Here is a 19,819-nt window from a genome sequence, read left to right as displayed (position 1 = left end):
TGTTTCAGGGGAGAAGGTATGGCCTACAGCCCAAGGGAAAAACCTAGCATCTCCTGAAACTATGATTCACTTTTAAATGCTCTGCTGTGACATATGGTGCATGCTTTCACTTTTTATTTATATGAGATACCTAGAACAGGACATTCGTAGAGACAGAAAGCAGAGTGGTGGTTTCCAGGGGCTGAGGGTGGGGAGTTGTTTGACGGGTACCGAGCTTCTGTGTGGAATGATGAAAAAGTTCTAGAAAAGGACAGTGGTGATGCCTGCACCAACACTGTGAATGTACTTAGTGCCACTTAGCTGTACATTTAAAATGGTCAATTTTATATTATGTATATTTTATCACAATAATTTTTTTTTAATTTGGTATGAATCAGTGTGAAGTTACTTGTACACTCACCAGTAGTTCAAGTTTTCACTCTAGGGCTGGTCATCTAACACACTATGGTGAGTGCAGTTCAGGAGTAGTTAACTAGCACAATACAAGTAAGGGCCAAACTCCAAAAGGGACTACAAGCCCACCTACTATCTATAGCTAAATCAACAACCAAGTCTACGCTAATTAGCACAATGAATGTCAAAATGGGTTTTTGTTCCTTAAGCCAGTTAATTGTTCATTAGTGTAATGAGCATTAGGAATGGGGTCTCATTGGTAAAATTAAAGGTATTCAAAGTTACATAGATGGCCTGAATTAGTTTAGGCCCCACTACTGTATCAACGGGACACTTGTGCCCTTAGGGATAAAACCTCTAAATGGGAAATGGCCCTGGGTCCAACCTCCGTTTAAAAGGGTTTCTTTCTGCATGATGCAGACAGAGAGCACAGGTCCCTGCCTCTGGAATGGCGTCAGCCTCAAGTGAACACATCGTGTGAGGTGTGACGGAAGCACCTTAACAAGAACAGAGAACTGGGACTTCCTCAGGCAAAGCAGTTCTGTCAGTCACTCTGGGCCTGCCTGCTGAATGTCTGCACACGTGGCAGAACTTGGTGTTGAAAAGGGGCTGAGCTACACTCCTTCCTCTTTGGTGCCTCCTTTTACCTACCCAAAAAGACCCAAGGGCTGTATACACTAAAGTAGCATAGGTCCATGTGCAATTATCTCACCCATCAAAAAAAGGGTGGAGAGAAGGAATCTTAAAAAATCCATTGTCCTGCTCTAGAAGCCAGCAAAGAACATTAGATGCCCTCTCTATATGGATGGCTGTGCCCACACGTTGCTTTCCATAAACCTTCAAGAGAACAAAAATTTCAAATAAGAGCAAGAAAGTAAAGCCCCAAAGATTCTACATTTTAAATAGTACATAGATCCCACTTCTAATGTTCTAGAATATGGAATTGGGGGATATGATTCATCAAACGGTATCATGCCTTTTTGCAAAAGCTTCTGATTTCCAGCACTTACGAAATAGAAATGCACTGATATAAAACAGTCACAAGTCATTATTGCCAATTCTGTGTTTTAATCCTATTATAACAGGAATGAAAGTATTCGCCCCTGAAATAAAGGCCCAGAAACACTAAGACTATAAGGGTCTAAAAACAAAACTAGTTTAATTAATATCTTGAGGTTAAAATCCCGTATCATTCTGCCTGAGGAGGTAATATGCTGTTTGCACCTTACATTGACTCCTCTGGCACTATGTTTAAGAAGAGCTAACTTAGCAGTTCTGGTCACAAAAGAAAAAGGTCACAGAATTCTAGAACTAGGGAACGATTCAGAAATCACATAAGAGAGCTCCTTTATTTCATGAGGAAAGGTGTCAATTTGACACACCATAAACAGCCTATTTAGGTACATTTTAACATGGACTAAGAGAAAACTGTAATTTATTTCAAAGCTGTCAGGGACTAGCACCAGAGTTGGGAAGGATTCAGAAAACACTGCTTGGTGTACTAACCCAGTGACTCCTTAAGACTGGATTTAAAGCATCAAAATATGAGGAAAAAAAGTTGTTCCCTCAGGCTCCAGTGACCTTGAATCCAATTAAATGATTCTGGTTTACCTGATTACACGCATCTATGCCTCCTCCAAACCTTATTTTAGAAGGAGAATTTGACTTTCTCAAGACAAAGCCTGCAAGTCAAACAGGTTGTGAAGAGTCAGGGTATCTACACAGCTACTCTACAAGGTAATAAGTAACCAGGTACATCACCTGAAATGCAAAAAATGCAAATTTCAGTTGAGCTGGAGGGCAGGATTATTGGGCTTACAAGCCACATACACTCCCCCTTCAAAATCAAAAGCATCATGTAGAAAACAGAGCTCCGACAAAAAGTACAGTGATGAGAAAAGAACTCATTAAGAGCTAAAAATAAACTCTAATTCACAATATGCATAAGGATTTAACAAAAAGAGAAAAACAAGATATAAAATTGCATCTGCTCAGTTAACCATGGCCTCATGGAAATCACCGGCCCCCCTGATACACACTGAAATCTGTGAAGTCTGTCAGGACTGAATAAAGCTAGGCTTTACATGTTTCCAACAGAAAAAACAACAACAACAAAGGGACAGCAATCTTTTTCCTAAGTGCTCTGATCTGCTAACACAACAGGAATACTGGGCCTCTCAACAACCAGACACGCAGGCCTCTGCGTTCCCCTGGACGAGCATCTTACTTTATGAAATCAGAATATTTAGTAATAGGATTTACAATTTACATTAAAGCGGTATTAATCTTAAGGGAAAAGCTGTCAATAAAAGTGGAAACAAGCCTCCAGTTAAGTTTCTATCTAGCCAATACCTCATGGCTCAATTTAACAACTTGCTGACCTTCCCGGCCAATAATAGTCCAATGGGGAAGCTGGCGGAGAGTAATCATATTTTAAGTCAAGCTCCTTCATTCTGAATAACATTCACACAGTACCACACAGAGCAATAACTCCACACTCCAGACAGAGCTCCAGTTCACAGGGGCTGGTGTAACACCATTCATCATCCTTCTTGGCTCCCGCGTCCTGACTTGTACTTACTTCCAATCCCACTTTGTCCCACCCCTAGAAAGTCAACTGTGTTGATCAAATTACCTAGAAAGCAAAGGATAGAAAATTAACTTTGCCTTCTTCCCACATCATGAGAAACTGTAAGAATTCTAAGACAACAGGTCTATTTGGAGATTTTATTAAAAACACCGTTTAAAAGCCCTGGCCGGGTGGAGAGTCATCTCACACACCAAAAGGCTGCGGGTTCGATCTCCAGCCAGGGCACACACCTAGATTGCCGGTTCCACCCCCAGTAGGGGCATATTCAGGAGGCAACGGATCAATGTTTCTCTCTCTCTCTCTCAAATCAATAAACATATCCTCAGGTGAGAATGAAAAAATAAACAAATCAGCTTACCAAAGGAAAATTGTCTGCAACTGTGAAGTAACTGACTGAGTGTTAACTGGTAAGAAGGGGGCAGGGGAGAGTACCCCAGGCGCTAGGCACTTTAGGAAAGAAACTCAAGCTCAGAGTCAAATAACTCATAGGAGGCTACATTACACGGGCTAGACTTGGATTTGAACCCAAGTGTAACACGTTCTTTCTAGGCTAAAACGTCTAAAACTAGTTCAATGAGGCCACCTGCCTAGCAGGAGAGAAGGGAGCAGGCGTTCTGTTTCAATGTTAATCCTGAGAACCTGATCCCAAGCTAAGTAAATCCTATAGGGGTTTGGTAAGTCCTGTTGCTGCTGCATTCACGTCCATTTCACGTGGGAAGATGTGAGGGAATGCTTGTAAACAGTTTAAAAATTAAAACGTTGGCATCTTGCATCTTTTTTCCTTGAAGGAAAAAAATACAAAGTGAGAATCTTTGTTCTAATTTAGAACAACGTAGAATGATCGCCCTCAATTAGCTAACGATGATGCTGATGTAAGAGATTACTGAAGTTAGATCACAAAACGGTAGTTTTAACTGAGGAGCTGTTTCTGTACAATACTCAGAATGCGCTTTCCAGCTTAAAGCTCCTCAAAAAATAACCTATGACAGATAGCATTACCAATAAAAGGGACATCCAATGGTGTCAAAACATTGACATTCTGAAACTTTAAAAAGCTAAACCAAATACGTGAAGGAGTAAAACATGCTAAATGAGCCACTGCATGGGCCTGACAAATCAAGGGACACAAGGTAAATGCCAAAAAAAATTGTTTTAACTTGACCTTTTTCGTTGGAAAGGCACACTTTCCACAGATCTCAAAATTCAGCAGCAGCCCTGTGCTCCAGTGAGAGACAATGAACTCGGAGCGCGCGCAGCGGCGGCGAATTCTGAAGCACGGCTGTGGCCTCAGTGATCAGCTAGTATTCCGTCCAGGGAATGTTTAAAAAGAAATGCTCCGGTAGGTGCAGAATAAACATGCTTTGCTCTAGTCATAATTTAGAAAGGTATAAAACAAAGCCTGGTGCTCAGGTAGTGTCATAGATAAGGGAGTGGTAGAGAATTAAAAACCATCCAAAGAAAAGCAGGTTTATTTTGTATTAACTCCATCATGAAATTGGGGGGGGGAGTCAATTTCATACCTGAGGAGAAATCCTGTTAGGATTTTAACATTCTAGAGATTACAAAAAGGGAGAAGAAATCCTGTATCAGAATTTAGCTGCCCTTTGTCTTCTCCCATTTAGTCGACCATCATCGTTCTCATCCACATGTTTCCATCTTTACTAAGACAACCACTAACTAATAAACTGAAAATGGTTTCTATCTATACCACCAGTCCCCAGATGTAAAAGCAAACAAAAACTAGAAAAAACAGTATGGGAAGTATGATTAGCAAATAGCACACAAGCACTCCTACCTTGCTAAATTTCAAGGGGGAAATCCTTACAGAAGAACTTCAACTGTATTTTATTTTCTAGGGGTTATACATTACCAAAGTTTGTGTTCTGTATCAAACTAATAAAGGAAAGTCAAAGGCACTCAGCAGTATGTTCCTAATCACCGGGCAAGACAAACACAGTCACTCTAAAAGTCCTAGTGACAAGGGCACAGAACCCAAACTCCTAAGCCTCATTTACCCAATAGGTTCAACTCCATTTTCCCAGTAAATAGTCTTAAAAAGCTGTTGCAAAATGTATAACTAGCTCCTGGGAGTTGAGATACGTTTTTCATTTCCTTCTAATGGAATAAAACATAAAGTAACACAAATATCAACATCGAGAAATCTAAGAAACAAAAATCCAAATGATTTACAAATTAACCAGAAATGGTTCTTTGAAATGTTTCTCTATCCTCACAATAGATGTTTTTTCTTCTCAGCAACTAGCCATTTAAGGTTTCATTAACATAAGATATCCAAAGTAACTTTTCTATTTAGGTTTGCTAACTGAGAACTAACTTATTTCATGGTGAAGGGCTTCCAGAATATATCACCCCAAATATGCCACTTTGGCATAAGGAGTATTTTGAGCTGAAGGCAATTAAAAAACAACAGGTGCAGGAGGGGTGCTCTGCCCTCTCCCCTTCTGCCTAAAAGCAGGTCATAAATGTCCCTGTGAACGAAGGTGTCCCCCTCGCCTGTACCAGAAGAAAGAGCTACTCTTACCTCCAAAGATGGACAGCCAACCCCAAGATCCATACCCAATCCTTGCTAAAATAGCTTGAATCTCCCATTACTTTCCACCGTGTATGTCCTGGTCACATCCCCAAAACTTACATGCCTCAGAGCCCAAACCCTCTCTCTGTTATAAAAATGGAATATAAGTTCCCAAGTCTAACCAGTTCTTTGAGTTTCAGTTATTTCCTGTGAACTCCAGTACACTTGATATTAATGAAAACTGTGTGCCTCTTCTCCTTTCAATCTTTTCCCCCTAATTTTACTAAGATAAAAATCAATATATAACATTGTATTACCTGTCTTTTGTTAGGTTCAGGGACTGGGGGGGCATGTGAATTAAACTAAGAGGGTAGAAGAAAAGTTTTTCAGCCTTAACAATGACAAAAAACTATATTTGATTTCTTAAATGTTATAAATTTCTAATTTCATTGTCCTGAAATTTTTCATCTAAATTAATCAACACTGACATTGGAAAATTGCTCTATAAAACACCCCAGTTCAAGGTTTGAGTGGAAATAATAAACCTAGAAGAAACAATTTTTAAAGTTTCCCAAAAAACTTTATAAAAAGTTTCATCAAATTTTTTAAATGACTGATTAGTCATTACCTTTGGAAAAGATAAAGGTGCAATGGAAAAATAATTAAGTTTAAAAAATACAAATTTCATTACATACAAATGTAACCACTAAACTCTAAAGACGGCCATACTGAAATGTATTCTATTCCACAGTCAATACCCGAGGGACCACCAAAGCATGTATCCCACATAGCCAAGTTACCTAGTTTCCTGAAGACCTGGCCACACACCAGTCTTTCCAACAAATTTCTAACTAAACAGCACCCAGAGTCTGCAAAGTGAGGTGTTTATTAGGCTACCACCACTCACCCCACTTTGTTCAACTACTTTTCCGCAAGAATCAGGGTTCTTGATCTCCTGACACTATTTATGGATATCTAACAGCTGACCTGACACATACAACCACCTTTTCAAAGTGATCTTCATTAGAACATCCTCGTGTTCAGTATGACTGACTGACTTCATCGCAGTCAATAAGGCTATTAAATGTGAAGGTACGTATCAGACTAATAAAATTCCAGGTATCTGTTCCAATCCTGAGGAGCTAAGATTGTATGTTGCCAAAAATAGAAGGGGAGGACACCATGCCATTCAAATGAAGTTTAAAATCACATTATCCTGATCAAATAAACCAGCGTCAAAACTAACTTTAAAGTTGTCAAGAAGGAAGAGAGACATAACTTAAATCTAGCTGAGAACCTTCATGTGAAAAAAAGATTTTACCACTTAAGACCTGTGTTACCAGACGGAATCCACGTTGACAAAGTCCCTCTTCAGCCTCCTGTACTTTGTATTTGGTTGGTTATTTTGGTCTTTGTTTTTAACTCTGGTCTGAAAGGTTACAACTGGCAGCACAGAACCCACCTCAAACAATTTCTAGAGTAAGAGTGAAGCCACCACACCAAGATTAAAAAAAAAAGAGCAATACTCATGACCTGAGGTCTTCAACTAGCCATAATTCTCCTCTTCTTTTAGAAGGAGAAGTAACAGCAGAATAAGCTATCCTGGAGCTGTAAAAACTAATTACACGCACACGCACGTTCAGGGACAAGTAAGAGGTTCAATAAAGGCACAGCCTCATGACTTGTAAACTCAAAATCTCTAGTCCTGAACCCCAGGAATCAACTCATCAGAGACCAACACTGTGGAGGGGACAGCACCCAAAATTTAGTTTGCCTTGGGCAAGACACTGCAGTTACACGTCTCCTACCCAGCTCCAGCAGAATTCAGGTAAACCTGGAAGCCCCTGCTTTATCTCTCTGCAAAATGTTCAGGAAAGAAGTGGAAAAACTCCCAGGTAACTGGAACATCCCGGACCCAACCTATAGAGATTCTGATTCAGCCCAGGAATCTGCATTTTTGGCAGTCATGCCAGTGATTCTAATGCAGGCACACCCCACTGACCTTACTTCACAAAAGACTGTGGCTCCCCAAAATGCTTGCCTGCCCATCATAATCACCTGGGGAGCTTTCTGACAAAGATTCCCAAGGCCTCCAGAATCTATTTTAAAAGACTCCCTCAGGTGAGAATGTGCAGCCAGATTTGGAACCACTGGGCTAGAACATCCGAATTTACAACCACCGATTATAAAGCTCCTAGAGAAGCAAGGATGTTCATCTTTATTTTAAGGATCCCTCAGTCGTTGACTCTCAAAAATCTCCAATTTCCTTTCCAAGGAAACCATACTCACAAGAAGACACTTCTCCCCTGCTCAGGTTCTATGTCTCACTCTAAATTAATCAGTTGGTCCTATGCTTAATTATTCAAGACCTCTGGCCTCTGAAGAGGTGAGGAGGAAATGTCCTGGGAAAGAGTAAGACAGCCAGAATTCTGGTCCCCACCCCTACCACTTAATAGCCACGTGGTCTTGGACTAGTCATTTCAACAAACCTGGGCCTTTCATCACCTGTTAAGTGAGAGCATTGGCTTATGGTCCCCTCAAGGGCGTTTCTGACTCTAAGGCTCTACTATTCATTCCTTGCATCATAAAATTCGTTTTGCTCCTCTAGAATGCAGCATCAGCAGGTGTCAAGGACTCTGAAGTGCATGTAACAGCTCAAAGGGATGAACCACATCAGCTAAGATGTGCCCGCAGCAGCAGCTTCCCGTGAAGAATGCCTCTGGACAGGGAACAGAATGACGCCTAAAGCTGGGGCGAGCCCGAGCAGAGGGCCTGAAAAACAACGCAAAGAGCAGAACGCAGGCCAGAGAGAAGACTGTTGTATTTGCTACTGAAGTCGCGTCTCGATGTACTTCCCTAAGCCTCAGTCTATCAAAACAGGGACGCATTAATGTGCTAACACCAACACAATCTCAAAGTTACATACTCTCTTCCAGGGCTTAAGAACAAGGCATTCACTTTCCTAACTAGGTATTTTTATACCTGAGATACAGTTTCCTAATTCAGCATTATTTAAGGAAAGACTTAAGAAAAGTGAAAAGGAGGGATTTAAATTTTCTTTCCAAAGAGTGATCCCAGAGTTTTCTTAGGACCCAGACAGTGAATGCTCAACTCCTACAAAATCAGAATACAAAGAGCTGGCCCAACGGCTCCCCAGGAGGAAGGACGAATTGGGGAGAGAGGGACCAAGGGGCGCTGACTTCACCCTAAAAATGTGAACTGAGAAACTTGGCTAATACTCAACATCACAGGGCAGGGTCCAAATCCTCACAAATTCCTTCAAACACTTCTAGAGTTATGCTAACAATAGCTGCTTAGGAAGATGTGCCCACTTTGCAAAGTGCAACCATTCAAAACCTGGTTTTAGAAATGTACCATTTACGAGACTATTTTGCTCAAGACAAATATTTACAGAAACTCAGAATAAAAACAAACAAACACTAAGGTAATTTATGCTTGAAGCTAAGTAAGTCAGAACCTTCTGAACACCAGTTTAACCCATGCAAAGAAAAAGATGTCAATGGGTGAAATCAAAACAGGGTTACTGGAAGGAGAGGTCCTTTGTATTCAGATCTGCCTACTCAACATTTTAAATTTATAGTTCCTTATCATAGGTTTTCATCTTATGAAACATGCTCGTATTTTATTGATATGAAAAGGTCATGGGAGAGTTTTAGACTGTCAGGCAAGCATTTAACAAATGACTTCAAAGGCTTTTATAGCAACATATCCAATGGAAATCCAGTGTGGGGGGATATCCACAAAATAAGTTCTGCGGTCAAATAAGGTCGGGGAACTATCAGTCATACCTGGTTCTTTGAATAGCAGGGTTTTCACATAGTTTTTAATATGCTAACGATCTGCAGTGTGGGTCTTCAATAGGAAACTGTGGAGGGCAGAATTTCTCAAACTTGTCTGTCAATGTAACAACCATTTTGAGAATTTTTTTTTTACTATATTTCATGGGATGAAACTTAGAAAACATCTTCTGACCCTCATGCTCATTGTGGGTTTTCTTGGGTACTCCACTTGCTTATCAGAGACTTTAACCAGAAATTTTAGCGTGGTAGAAAATACTGTTAGCCCCCTTTCACTGAAAAGAAAAGAATGGGTGTGGGGGGTGGGGGATGAGGGGTGAAAGAAATGGACAACAAATATTAATGCAGTTTTCAGTATTTATTCAAGCATCAATATTTTTTTAATGGTAGGGATAGCTACTAAGCAGTCAAACCAGAAAACACATCATTTATGTCACAGCCTTCACACCATTTACCAGTTATTTATGTCAAAGAGGTTGCAAAATTCATATATAAAAGTGCTGTTTTGCTAATAATAATAATAAAATTTAGTATCATAACAGACACATGTCATAAGAGCCTTTTGTTCTCTACCTTTCCACCCCTTTGAACACTGTTGTTTTTTTAAATAAATTTCACATATGCTTCTCACAGAGATTTTGGAAAAAGAAATAGAAAAAACTCATCTATTCTACTATCGGTATTCAAACTCAAAAGACAAACCTTCCTGATGACACCATGGTGAACATCTAAGTAACCTAATTAGCTAAAAATATAGTTCCTCTGTAGAGATTGATGACAACTGGGTGTTAGTTTTTACTTGATTTACTTGATTTCAATAAGTTCTACCTGTGAACCTCAAGCTGTTGCCCAAGGAAATATGACTGTGAGGCCAAGTCCAGGGGACAGCTCTAAGAACTCACTCGTGGGAGAGAGTAAGCCCTGCTGTCTTGATAAAAAAACAGTTAAAGTCATTTCAGAACAATTCACAAGCAACCTCAGAAATTACCTAGTGTGACCTTGTCCTCTGACCTCTACCTCATTTTACCAAGGGAAACCTGAAGCCAGGAGTTGACATGTCCAAGGTCCTATGACTAAAGTTCAGACTCCAGGTCTGACTCCTCAAACTGTCTTTATCTTTTACTCACTTCAAATATTTAGTTTTATTTTTGTTAAAAGCCAGACAAACCAATTTGCTACACATCATCACTCAGTTTTAACAACACCGTGAGAAAAAGCTACAGAGTCTGTCTACACTTAACTCCAGACTGGAATTTTCCGTGTGTGAAAGGAACTCCTGCAGGAGCGTGAACCCTTCTGTCCCAAGAGCACGCTCTGAACTGGGTTCTGGCTGATTCTAAAACTTTAGTCAAATCTTACAAAGTACTAAGGAGATTTCCCACTATCTAATATTCAAAATGTACCATCCATCAGTAAAGGCCAAGCTACCCGTTTTCTTTCATTCTTATCTTTATAAGAGCACTCATGATCTTGCTGCGCTCAAATTGCATCAGTGCAAATATTGACAACGTGAATATTATCCTTTAATCTGTTCCCATATATTATAGCAGAAGGAATATAGAGACTTAAGGGAAAGGACATTTAAAGAGGTGTTTTTTTTTTTTGTTTTTTTTAAATATATCTTTATTGATTTCCAAGAGAGGAAAGTTAGAGGGAGAAAGCGAGATAGAAACGTCAATGATGAGAGTCATTGATCGGCTGCCTCCCACACGCCCCCGACTGGGGATCAAGCCCACAACCCGGGCCTGTGCCCTGACCGGGAATCGAACCCCGATCGCCTGGATCCTAGGTTGATGCTCAACCGCCTGAGCCACACCCAGCTGGGCTAAAGAGGTTTTAAAGAGGTTTTTTTCCTCTGCCAAACACACTGCTATTCTCATTATCTCACTGCTGAAATGTTAAACCATGTACCTTCAGGGAAATAAAAGCCAAAGGTTAACATGACACTTGCTGCCCCAGACACATGCACTTTTAAAATATTTTTCAAAGATGCTATTATACAGTTCAGAGTATGTAAAAGTCTAGTTATAATATATACTGCCCATAAAACAATTTTATGCTTTAAAAGGAGAACAAAATTCTTAAAACTAAGTTTCACATGGAAAATAACTAGCTATGTAAAGCTGCAGCACAGTGATTTACAAGTAAAACTTATGTTCTCACACCTTGAAACACAGTCCTTTAAATACGAGGAAACTATATAAAACTGCATACCTGTTATTTTGTCTCTTACAAGCTTACAAGACTCTATCTCACCGATGCTCCCAAAAAGACTCTTTAGCTCCTCCTGTGTCATGTTCTGAGGAAGGTAGTTGACTATTAAGTTGGTCTTGCTGTCCTCTGTGTTCCCAGAGTCAACGGGTGACGAGCAGTTGTTGTTTATGGTGGTTGGGCCATTGGCTGTGTTATTGCAAGTTGGCCCATTAGACAGTTGTGTTTCCATGGCAGCAATTACCTGCTAAAAACAGAGAAAATAAGAAATGTCAGAATTCATATTTCACAAACTATTAGAGATTCCATCCAAAAACTTAAACACTTGTCACTAGAATACAAGTCGTTCTGCTGAAATTACAACAAAGCTTCAACGAAAAGTGCAACACCTACGCTAATTTTTACTTCGTATTAAGCTATTCAATTAAGATCACAGTTATACTTACACATATATATTCCACACATGCACATAAGCACAATTTAAATCTTAAACATTCTCTAGAACCACCTTCTGAGGCTACTCACATACCCTTACTCACCTGCAGTGTCCAGAGACTTCAGAAAATTTAGTACCCAAGGGCACAGAATGGAATCCTGACTAAAAATCATACTAGAAAATAAAAGTGCTTAACATGCTACCAAAAACAAACCAAAAAATGTTCTACCTAACTTTAAAGAGATTTTCAGTTAACCTAAGAATTTAAATATTCTAAAACTGACAGACATCCATTAACTTAAAATCAAGAAGCAAAAGTACTTTAAAAAATATAAATTTGTCAACATGTACTGTTTTGGTTACATATTGAAAATGATTTTGATTGACAATATCTTATACCCCTACCGTTGGTAAGAAATAAGAAAAAATCAGATGTTATAAGTTAGGGCGTGAAAAGGATTTGCAGGATAACTTGGGAAAGAAGCTATGAGTTCTTGGTGTACTTTGTAGAACCTAACAAACCATTTTTGTCAACCTTGGCAGCAAAAGATCACCAACAAAGCAACTGATCTAAAGCATCAAAATGAAATCCCCAAACAATTCAACATGGTATTGTGCCTTAAGTCTGTCATTTTTTTAAAAATAAAAAAAAAATCCAGTCCACTCAAACAACAGTGTAAATATATCAATTTTTGCAAACAGACCAGCCCAAGGAATTTTCAATTGAGCACATAAGCCTGTTGAAATGCATCTATAAACTCCAAATACAGGATCAACATCAGAGTTGGGGAAATGGCCTCAAACTGTTCAGGCTACTCTAAAAATCACATAAGAAAATTTGGATCTAATTTCCTAAAAAAAAAAAAATCAATCCTATGTTCTTTGAGCAAAAGCATCACAACCACAGCCCCAAATTTTCTAAAACCATTTTTCAATAGCTATCTACTCTGGATGGCCAAGACTGTGGGGGAATCCAAAAACCAAAGCATCGCTGAAAGGATTATCCTTCTAGTTTATCCAATACACCGGTGTCTCATCTCACCAAAAAACGACTTCTCAAAATTGACAATTCTGAACTCATGAGATGCTAGCTTTAGGGTAGTTTCAATATATAAAAAGCAAAGAATCTGAGACAAAATTTAAAAAGCAAAGTAGAGGGAAAGAGTGTTGCAGGAAAAGAGGGGAAAAAAAGTCTTTTTAAAAACATACTGCCTAGGAAAAATAAAAGGGCACAACAGTGCATAAGCATATAGGAAGAAATCTCTGCTGCAAGAGATGTTTACAAAAGAAGGCAGCAGAAGACAGAGTGGGACTGACCAGGCTGAGGCTGGTCAGGCAGGACAAGAATCAGTGCTCGCATGATAAAAAACAGGAGACAAATCCAGAGTACCTATGAAATATCAAACAGCCCACAGCCCCTCCGTGACTTCATTTCCTTTTCAAAGAAATGGGACATCTCTAGGACAAGTATTCTCAGGGAATGCTTAAAGGACTAAAGAAAAATAAAGAAACCTTTGGAAACCGGTACGAAAAAAATCTGACACAATTCAAGATATGCATTTTCCTATATTTAACAAATTTATCTGAAACTGAGAAAGGAGGTTTCAGATTTCCTAATACAGCGTAACTGTTCCAGTTTGTAGAATATTAGCTGTGGGTCACTTTCCACAGCAAAAATTTTTGTGGGATTAACCTTTGCCCGGCAGTTATGAAAATAATGAGCTGCAAGATGAGAGAGGCCAAGGCCAATGAAAACAACTCGCTATTCAAAAGTTAGGGTTACGTATGTGTGGAAACTAGGTGAGCCCCAAACAGGAGATCTGGACTAAAGCTCACTGGGATGGCATTTAAATATAAAGTGTTCACTGACTGAAATTAGCAGGGTTTAGCAAGGACAACAAACATTCCTCACTTAATTGCACATTTATTTCCATGTTCAGGTGGCAAGAATGAGCTCCTAAGCCAACATTCAAGTGAACAGCTGCAGTAGGCTGTGTGCACTGAAAATTACAGCATCGCTCAGCTATAGGACCATCTGCTCAGAATAAAATGATACTAATGTGCTATATTTTACAAATAATGCATATTCCACTGATAGGCTCAACACAACTGTTCACAGAATGCAAACTCTTTCAACAGTTACTGGGCAAATAATTTCCAGCCAGATTTACAATTTCAACAATTTTTTTTTAATTTTTTTTTTTGGAGCATCAGGAATTGTGAATAACTTCAAAAATTGAGTAACCAAAAAAATACATAGTAAACAGAATGTCAAGAATTACGGTAACTTAGTATTCAGACCATACCAAAACTTTTTGTTTGTTGTTGTTGTTTTAAAAAAGCTTGTCACTCTTTTCTTTGAGTCTGCGCTAAATCCTAATTTAGATTGTAAGAAGTTAGAGACAAAAGCATGGTTCTGATGCTACGTCCACCACTAGGGTTAAAATTGCAATGTGCTTTAAGTCCTGACGATGGCCATACCGTAATAGGCTGAATGTAAGAATAATTTGTAGGCCCAAATGAGAAGTTCAAGTGTTTGGTATGGCCTCAGCACTCCTGCAACATGCTAAGAAAAAGCAGCCTACAGAATTTAAGGAAAATCCCACAGACCCCAGTCCAAGGCTCTGCTGCCCACGAACCACTTCTAAGCAGAGAAGCCACATCACACAGTCTGACTGCCATGTTAGTTTGGAGTTGCCGTCTGCAATATGGACACAAAAAGTACCGTATGTTAGATGAGCAAGGTAATGCAACAGATCAGTTTGTACAAAATTTACAGTGATTGTATTAATATTCCCAGCACGTCCATGCAGTGTGGCTTAATTGAATTTGAGGCAATTCCAATCTAATCTTTCCAAATTCATTTTAACATGTCGTTTTCTTGCACAAATTAAGCATTTTAAATTAAGAGCCTGATTTCAAAACAGTATTAACTAGTTACCTTGGCATCTATCCCAAAGAACTACCTTAAACCACATCTCAAAAAAAATATTTTTAAATGATAATAAAATGAAGAAAAACACTGCATGCTGTCCTATGTCTTATGGATGTGGGAGAAGGGAGGAAATGTGAATGAAATTTTATAGCGAGAAAGGCAGTCATGCAATTCATAAGTGAACGCTTTGCATAAAAGCACTCTTTCCCCAAAATATCAGAAGGGCATTAAGAGAAGCTGTATTTGCCCACAATGTTACATTATACTATAAATGATCCTTAATCCTGGGACTGAAAATTAAAAGTAAATCGGAACCCTGTGAGGTTATTCTGCCACAGTCTCTCTGAGAATTGCTCACATATACTAAGAGGCAGTAAACCAGCATCCTTCAATTGAAATAATTGGACCAATAAATAGGATTGTTTGGAGTAATGCTTATATAGGATGTCAGCTTTGTCCCTGAACGAAATCAAGTGAACATTTTTTAATATGTAAATTGTAAACCCAGCACGATTTGAAATTAGTGCTGCTATGAGGCCTCCAATATAGTTAATGGGCCATTCACCACTTATTACAACTTGCCCAAATACTAAACCAAGCCACCGGTATTGGCACGAAAGCCAAAGTTTACCCTTTAGCCTTATACGCAGATGATTTAAACGGTCAACATAATATTCAGAAAAACTCAGTCTCTGAAACAAACAATGCGTAATAAAGGAGGGCCCAAAAACAGCTTTTACTGGCGTAGTTATGACTATACAAACGTCATCCTTAGAGTTACATCTGGCTGTGATTTACCCGATGGGAGTGATGACATTCACAGCATGTAACAATGGATTCCATTTTCCGGCACCTACCAGAAGGGTTTAAACATACTCTTCGCAGGATGCCATGAAAATGTTTTCTTCTTCCCTTCTCCCACTATTACCAAGAGAATTCAGTCTGATTCTATGTTCTTTATTTAAAAAAATAAAACACAAAAACGTATCATTGAACTGAACCTGTGAAAAAATAAAGTGCTTTTAAACCCATGAAATATTTTGACAATAACCTAATTGTGGTTAGGCTGCATAAGTAGGATAGGTGGAGGACCACACCCAACAGGTTAAACCAAGCTTCAATCTATGTCCCGAATACCCTCGGGAGTTAGCATCTGAACCTTCTTCAGTACATAAAGCCACAGATCCCAACGTAATGGCCTCAGTCCCTTGTATCCACAGGAGAAAGGGACACTAATGAGCTAATCTACTGACACCCCTCTTTCTGAAAGCCCCAGGGATGCGAACAATCGCTTTATTGCACCAACTAGCCAGGGGAAGCTGTGTATGGAAAATGATTCTTCTGCACTTTTACATTGCAAGCACCCCAGACAGTCTCTCCGCTTGAGGCAGACACATACCTTTATGGGAAGTTATAAATAAGTTGCTCACATGGCCCTTCCCTTTATGCTGGCCAACAATTCAGTTACTAAAAATGTAAAGCTACTTCCCCTTCACTTAAGGACAGGCGATTCTGCTCTACTCAATCTACCACAGACAAGCGGGCTGTGCACTATTTATAGATTCTACTGGCTCTGAAAACTCTTTGGAAAGGGAAAAAAGGCCGTATTCCAACGACACAAAACCATTAATTTTAAGGCTGGAAAAAATGTTTCAATATATGTTCACGTCTCAATTCTGACATCAATTGTGCCCATCGAGACTGCTTTTTCTCCTGTTGTGCAATAATTTATGAAAAGGCACTTTAGCATAGATCAATCTAGAATATTCTAAACTTTCCTGGGCTCCGAGAGGAAATGAGGAGGTGCTGTGTTTGGTGTGGCACGATTTTATTGGGAGAAGGGGGCTGACCTCTATGTTTTCACACTCACATAGTTTACTTCCATATAGCTACAGAAACGTTTTAAATTGAATTGTTTTCCCTTTTACTTAAATGGCCCTCTATGTACTTTAATTTCTAAAGTTTCTTACAATAGATTTTAGGAAACCAAAGCTACTGCTTGATTTCTCGAATCTGGGGCTAACAGTGTTACGGTTACATGAGAGAAAAGGAAAACTTCCTATTTCCCAATCTTTCCAATAAAAAATTCCAAAAGCTTCTTTGTTATTTTCAAACCTCTAGGAGACAGCCACCAAACAAAAGAGACGGCTAATAAAAAACATCCTAAATATATTCTGAGAATTCTCATTGGGTACCTATCTGCAGTGGAGGTTTCTAAGACCTAGACCCACCTTATCTGGGGACCAGACCTCTGAGGGTTCAAGGCATAGCAGGATGCTGAAAGGGCAACTGCACATCCTCTGGTGAGGTCTGTTTGCACTGGTCTCTTCATTGCCATGGTTACTATTCTGATCTGGGTCCTCACCTCCCACCTGGACCACTGAATTCCAGCCTCCCAAAAGGTTCCCCTTGTCATTCTAATACACACTAAAACTATTCCCAGATGGATTTTCCTAAATCCTCAATAGCCACCCCCCACTCCTGCCTATCAAATTAAGTACAAACTACTCAGCATGAACAGTATAAATATCTGAGATCCTCTACAAGCCCACTTATTCAAGTAGCTAAAAATCTGAGCCACTCCATGTTCCTCAGATGCTGCAGTATGTTCAAAGACACACAGTCTCTGGCTCTGCTCATGAGGTTCCATCTCCTTGAAAGGCCTCCAGCCATACCCACCCCACATCCATTTCAGGGGTTTATAGAGACCAAGCATTCAAAAACTGAGGGAAGGACAAGAACAGTTCCTGTAAAAAATTTGGAGCATGAAAGGGCAATCACCTCCCTAACTGCATGCATTGGTAGCTTATTTTTCCTACCCCATCTCAAGTATTTCAAACCAGAGAGAATTATGAAAGCGTATTTTCAATTTTTTGCACACTCCATCAGCCCTCCTTAGGCACTGACATCCAAATTCTTGTTAAATGGCATAACAAAGGAAACTACTTTGGGTGACCACTTGTGTACTTTTTTTTTTTACTTTTTATTAATTGATTTTAGAGAGAGCGAAGGAGGAAGAGAAAAGGGGAGGAAGAGAGAAAGGGAGGGGGGAGGAAGACAGAGAGAGAAACATCAATGTGAGAGAGACACATAGATCAGATGCCTACTGGAGATCAAACCTACAACCTAGGTATGTGCCCTGACCAGGAGTGGAACCCGCAACCTTCCAGTGGCTCAGGAGAACACTCCAACCAACTAAGCCACACCCACCAGGGCCCACTTTGTGTATTTTTTTTTCCTGAGAGCTTAACATGCCAACTTGCCAAGTACAAAAAAGATAGAAGCCAAGACAAATCCAAAAACATGGTACAAATGTGCTCTGAGCCTCCCACCAGCAGGGTTATGGAGACGTGGCATCCGGAATCTGGATCAGAGTTGAGAAAAATGGCAGAAGCAAAAGTATATGTGAAAACAAACAGATTTTGACAAAAAGATGATTAAAAATGCATCATAATGAAGTTATGAATTTAATTTCAAATGGTTTGAGTTTAATACAAACTATAAAGTTTAAGCAGACATCAAAGAGAACAGCTCTTAGAAGAATCAGGGCTAAGGTCAACGGCAAGAACCTCTCTCCCTGGGAAAGGCCCCGGCTTGGGTAAAGTGACCTTGGTCTGGACACTCATTTGCAGCAAGAGGGCTCTCGATCCCTTGAGGAGCACGGTACAGGGCAAAGCCTTTCCTCTGACCACAAAGATGTCATCCGTCTCTAAAGTTTAAGAGCAGAACCTACCTAAGACAGCAATGTTGGCCAAAAAGCACCCTCCTTTGGGGGCCTCGGGGCAGGGGCCTAAAGCACTCGATATAACCAGCGAAGCCATCAGAGCTTACAGGTGAGAGCTGGATAAGCCGAGACGGGGTCATCTATCGAGCAGACACCGCTCCTGCAGAACAGTATTTTATCTTTCCCACCAAAATGGTGTTTTCGGGACACATTTCAGCTTCACGGAATTAAGCAACTGAAGAATCAGCCAAGCCCTAAAGTCATGGGGCTGACCCGCCGGCTACAGGTATCAGCCATTAGTCTGTTTTCTTTAAAGCTCTTGACTTTGCTTTGTGGTTCCTAAAATTATAAAGGTTTGTGGCGTGACAGGTCACGGGATTTCCTCCATCCTAGAACCCCTGTCAACTCCCTGCCCCATCCCCACACCGTTTTAGCCACCTGGCCTGCTCTGTGGATTCCTCAGCCTTTGTCCAACTCAGCTTTTGGGCCCTGAGGCTAACAAGGGCCCAACAGCTTCAGGAGACAGAGGGGACATGTTCCTTGGCAGCGAATGCTGACATTTCTGTCTCTTGGTCCATGTGGCTCCTCCAGACACACTACAGTCTTTCCAAGGCCAGTCCTTCTGAGGCCAGACGACATGGGGTCTTGGAGGCAGAGGGGGTAGGAGCAAGTTTTCTTTGAAAATCTTAGGGTCCCTGGCTGGGTCTGAAAACTAAGCTGACGGAGACAAGCTAACAGGAGAAAAGCACATAAGTTGTATTGAATTTTTACATATACATGGGCCCTTCACAAGAAAATGAAGACCCAAAGAGGTGATCCGAGCAGGAAGCTTTTACAGCGTTCAGACAAATTTCTGAAGAATTGACAAAATAAAAGGGCCCGGGCTAGGGATAGTAGGTGACGAAGCCTTAGTAAGATGAGTTTAGTAAGGCTGGCCGGTGCAGCATTCTGGGCCCTGAATCCCCTTCTCTGGTGGTAAGAATGTCCTGGAACAAGGAGTTTCAGGGCCTGTTTCAGGGAAGGGGAGGGAGGGAGGGAGCGGGAGGGCAAAGTGGACGTTCTGCGCCTGCTGTCTTCTCAGTCCCCTTCAGCTAAAGACAGTCAGCAAGACAGTCCCCGTGCCGAGGTGCCGTATTTGGGGGCAGTGCGTCCTAAACCCCATCAAGAGGCCGCTGTAAG

At 40.3% G+C, this 19,819-nt stretch overlaps 1 protein-coding gene across 1 annotated transcript in view; it reads right to left on the bottom strand.

Moving 5' to 3' along the window:
• The window catches only part of ELAVL2 (ELAV like RNA binding protein 2), a 125,546-nt gene that overhangs the window by 56,047 nt on the left and 49,680 nt on the right, over positions 1-19,819 (bottom strand). The window contains exons 2-3 of the mRNA XM_016208769.2: positions 14,592-14,682; positions 11,549-11,792 (exon numbers count right to left, since the gene is read on the bottom strand). Of these exons, the coding sequence (XP_016064255.1) occupies positions 11,549-11,792; positions 14,592-14,663 (316 nt within the window). The 5' untranslated portion in view covers positions 14,664-14,682. The remainder of the gene's footprint in view (positions 1-11,548; positions 11,793-14,591; positions 14,683-19,819) is intronic.

This window comes from Miniopterus natalensis, chromosome 12 (genome assembly GCF_054644295.1).
Source record: "Miniopterus natalensis isolate mMinNat1 chromosome 12, mMinNat1.hap1, whole genome shotgun sequence".
Lineage (NCBI taxonomy): Eukaryota > Metazoa > Chordata > Mammalia > Chiroptera > Miniopteridae > Miniopterus > Miniopterus natalensis.
The sequence above is the reverse complement of the archived record's forward strand: the minus strand, read 5'-3'. Positions and strand labels throughout refer to the sequence as shown.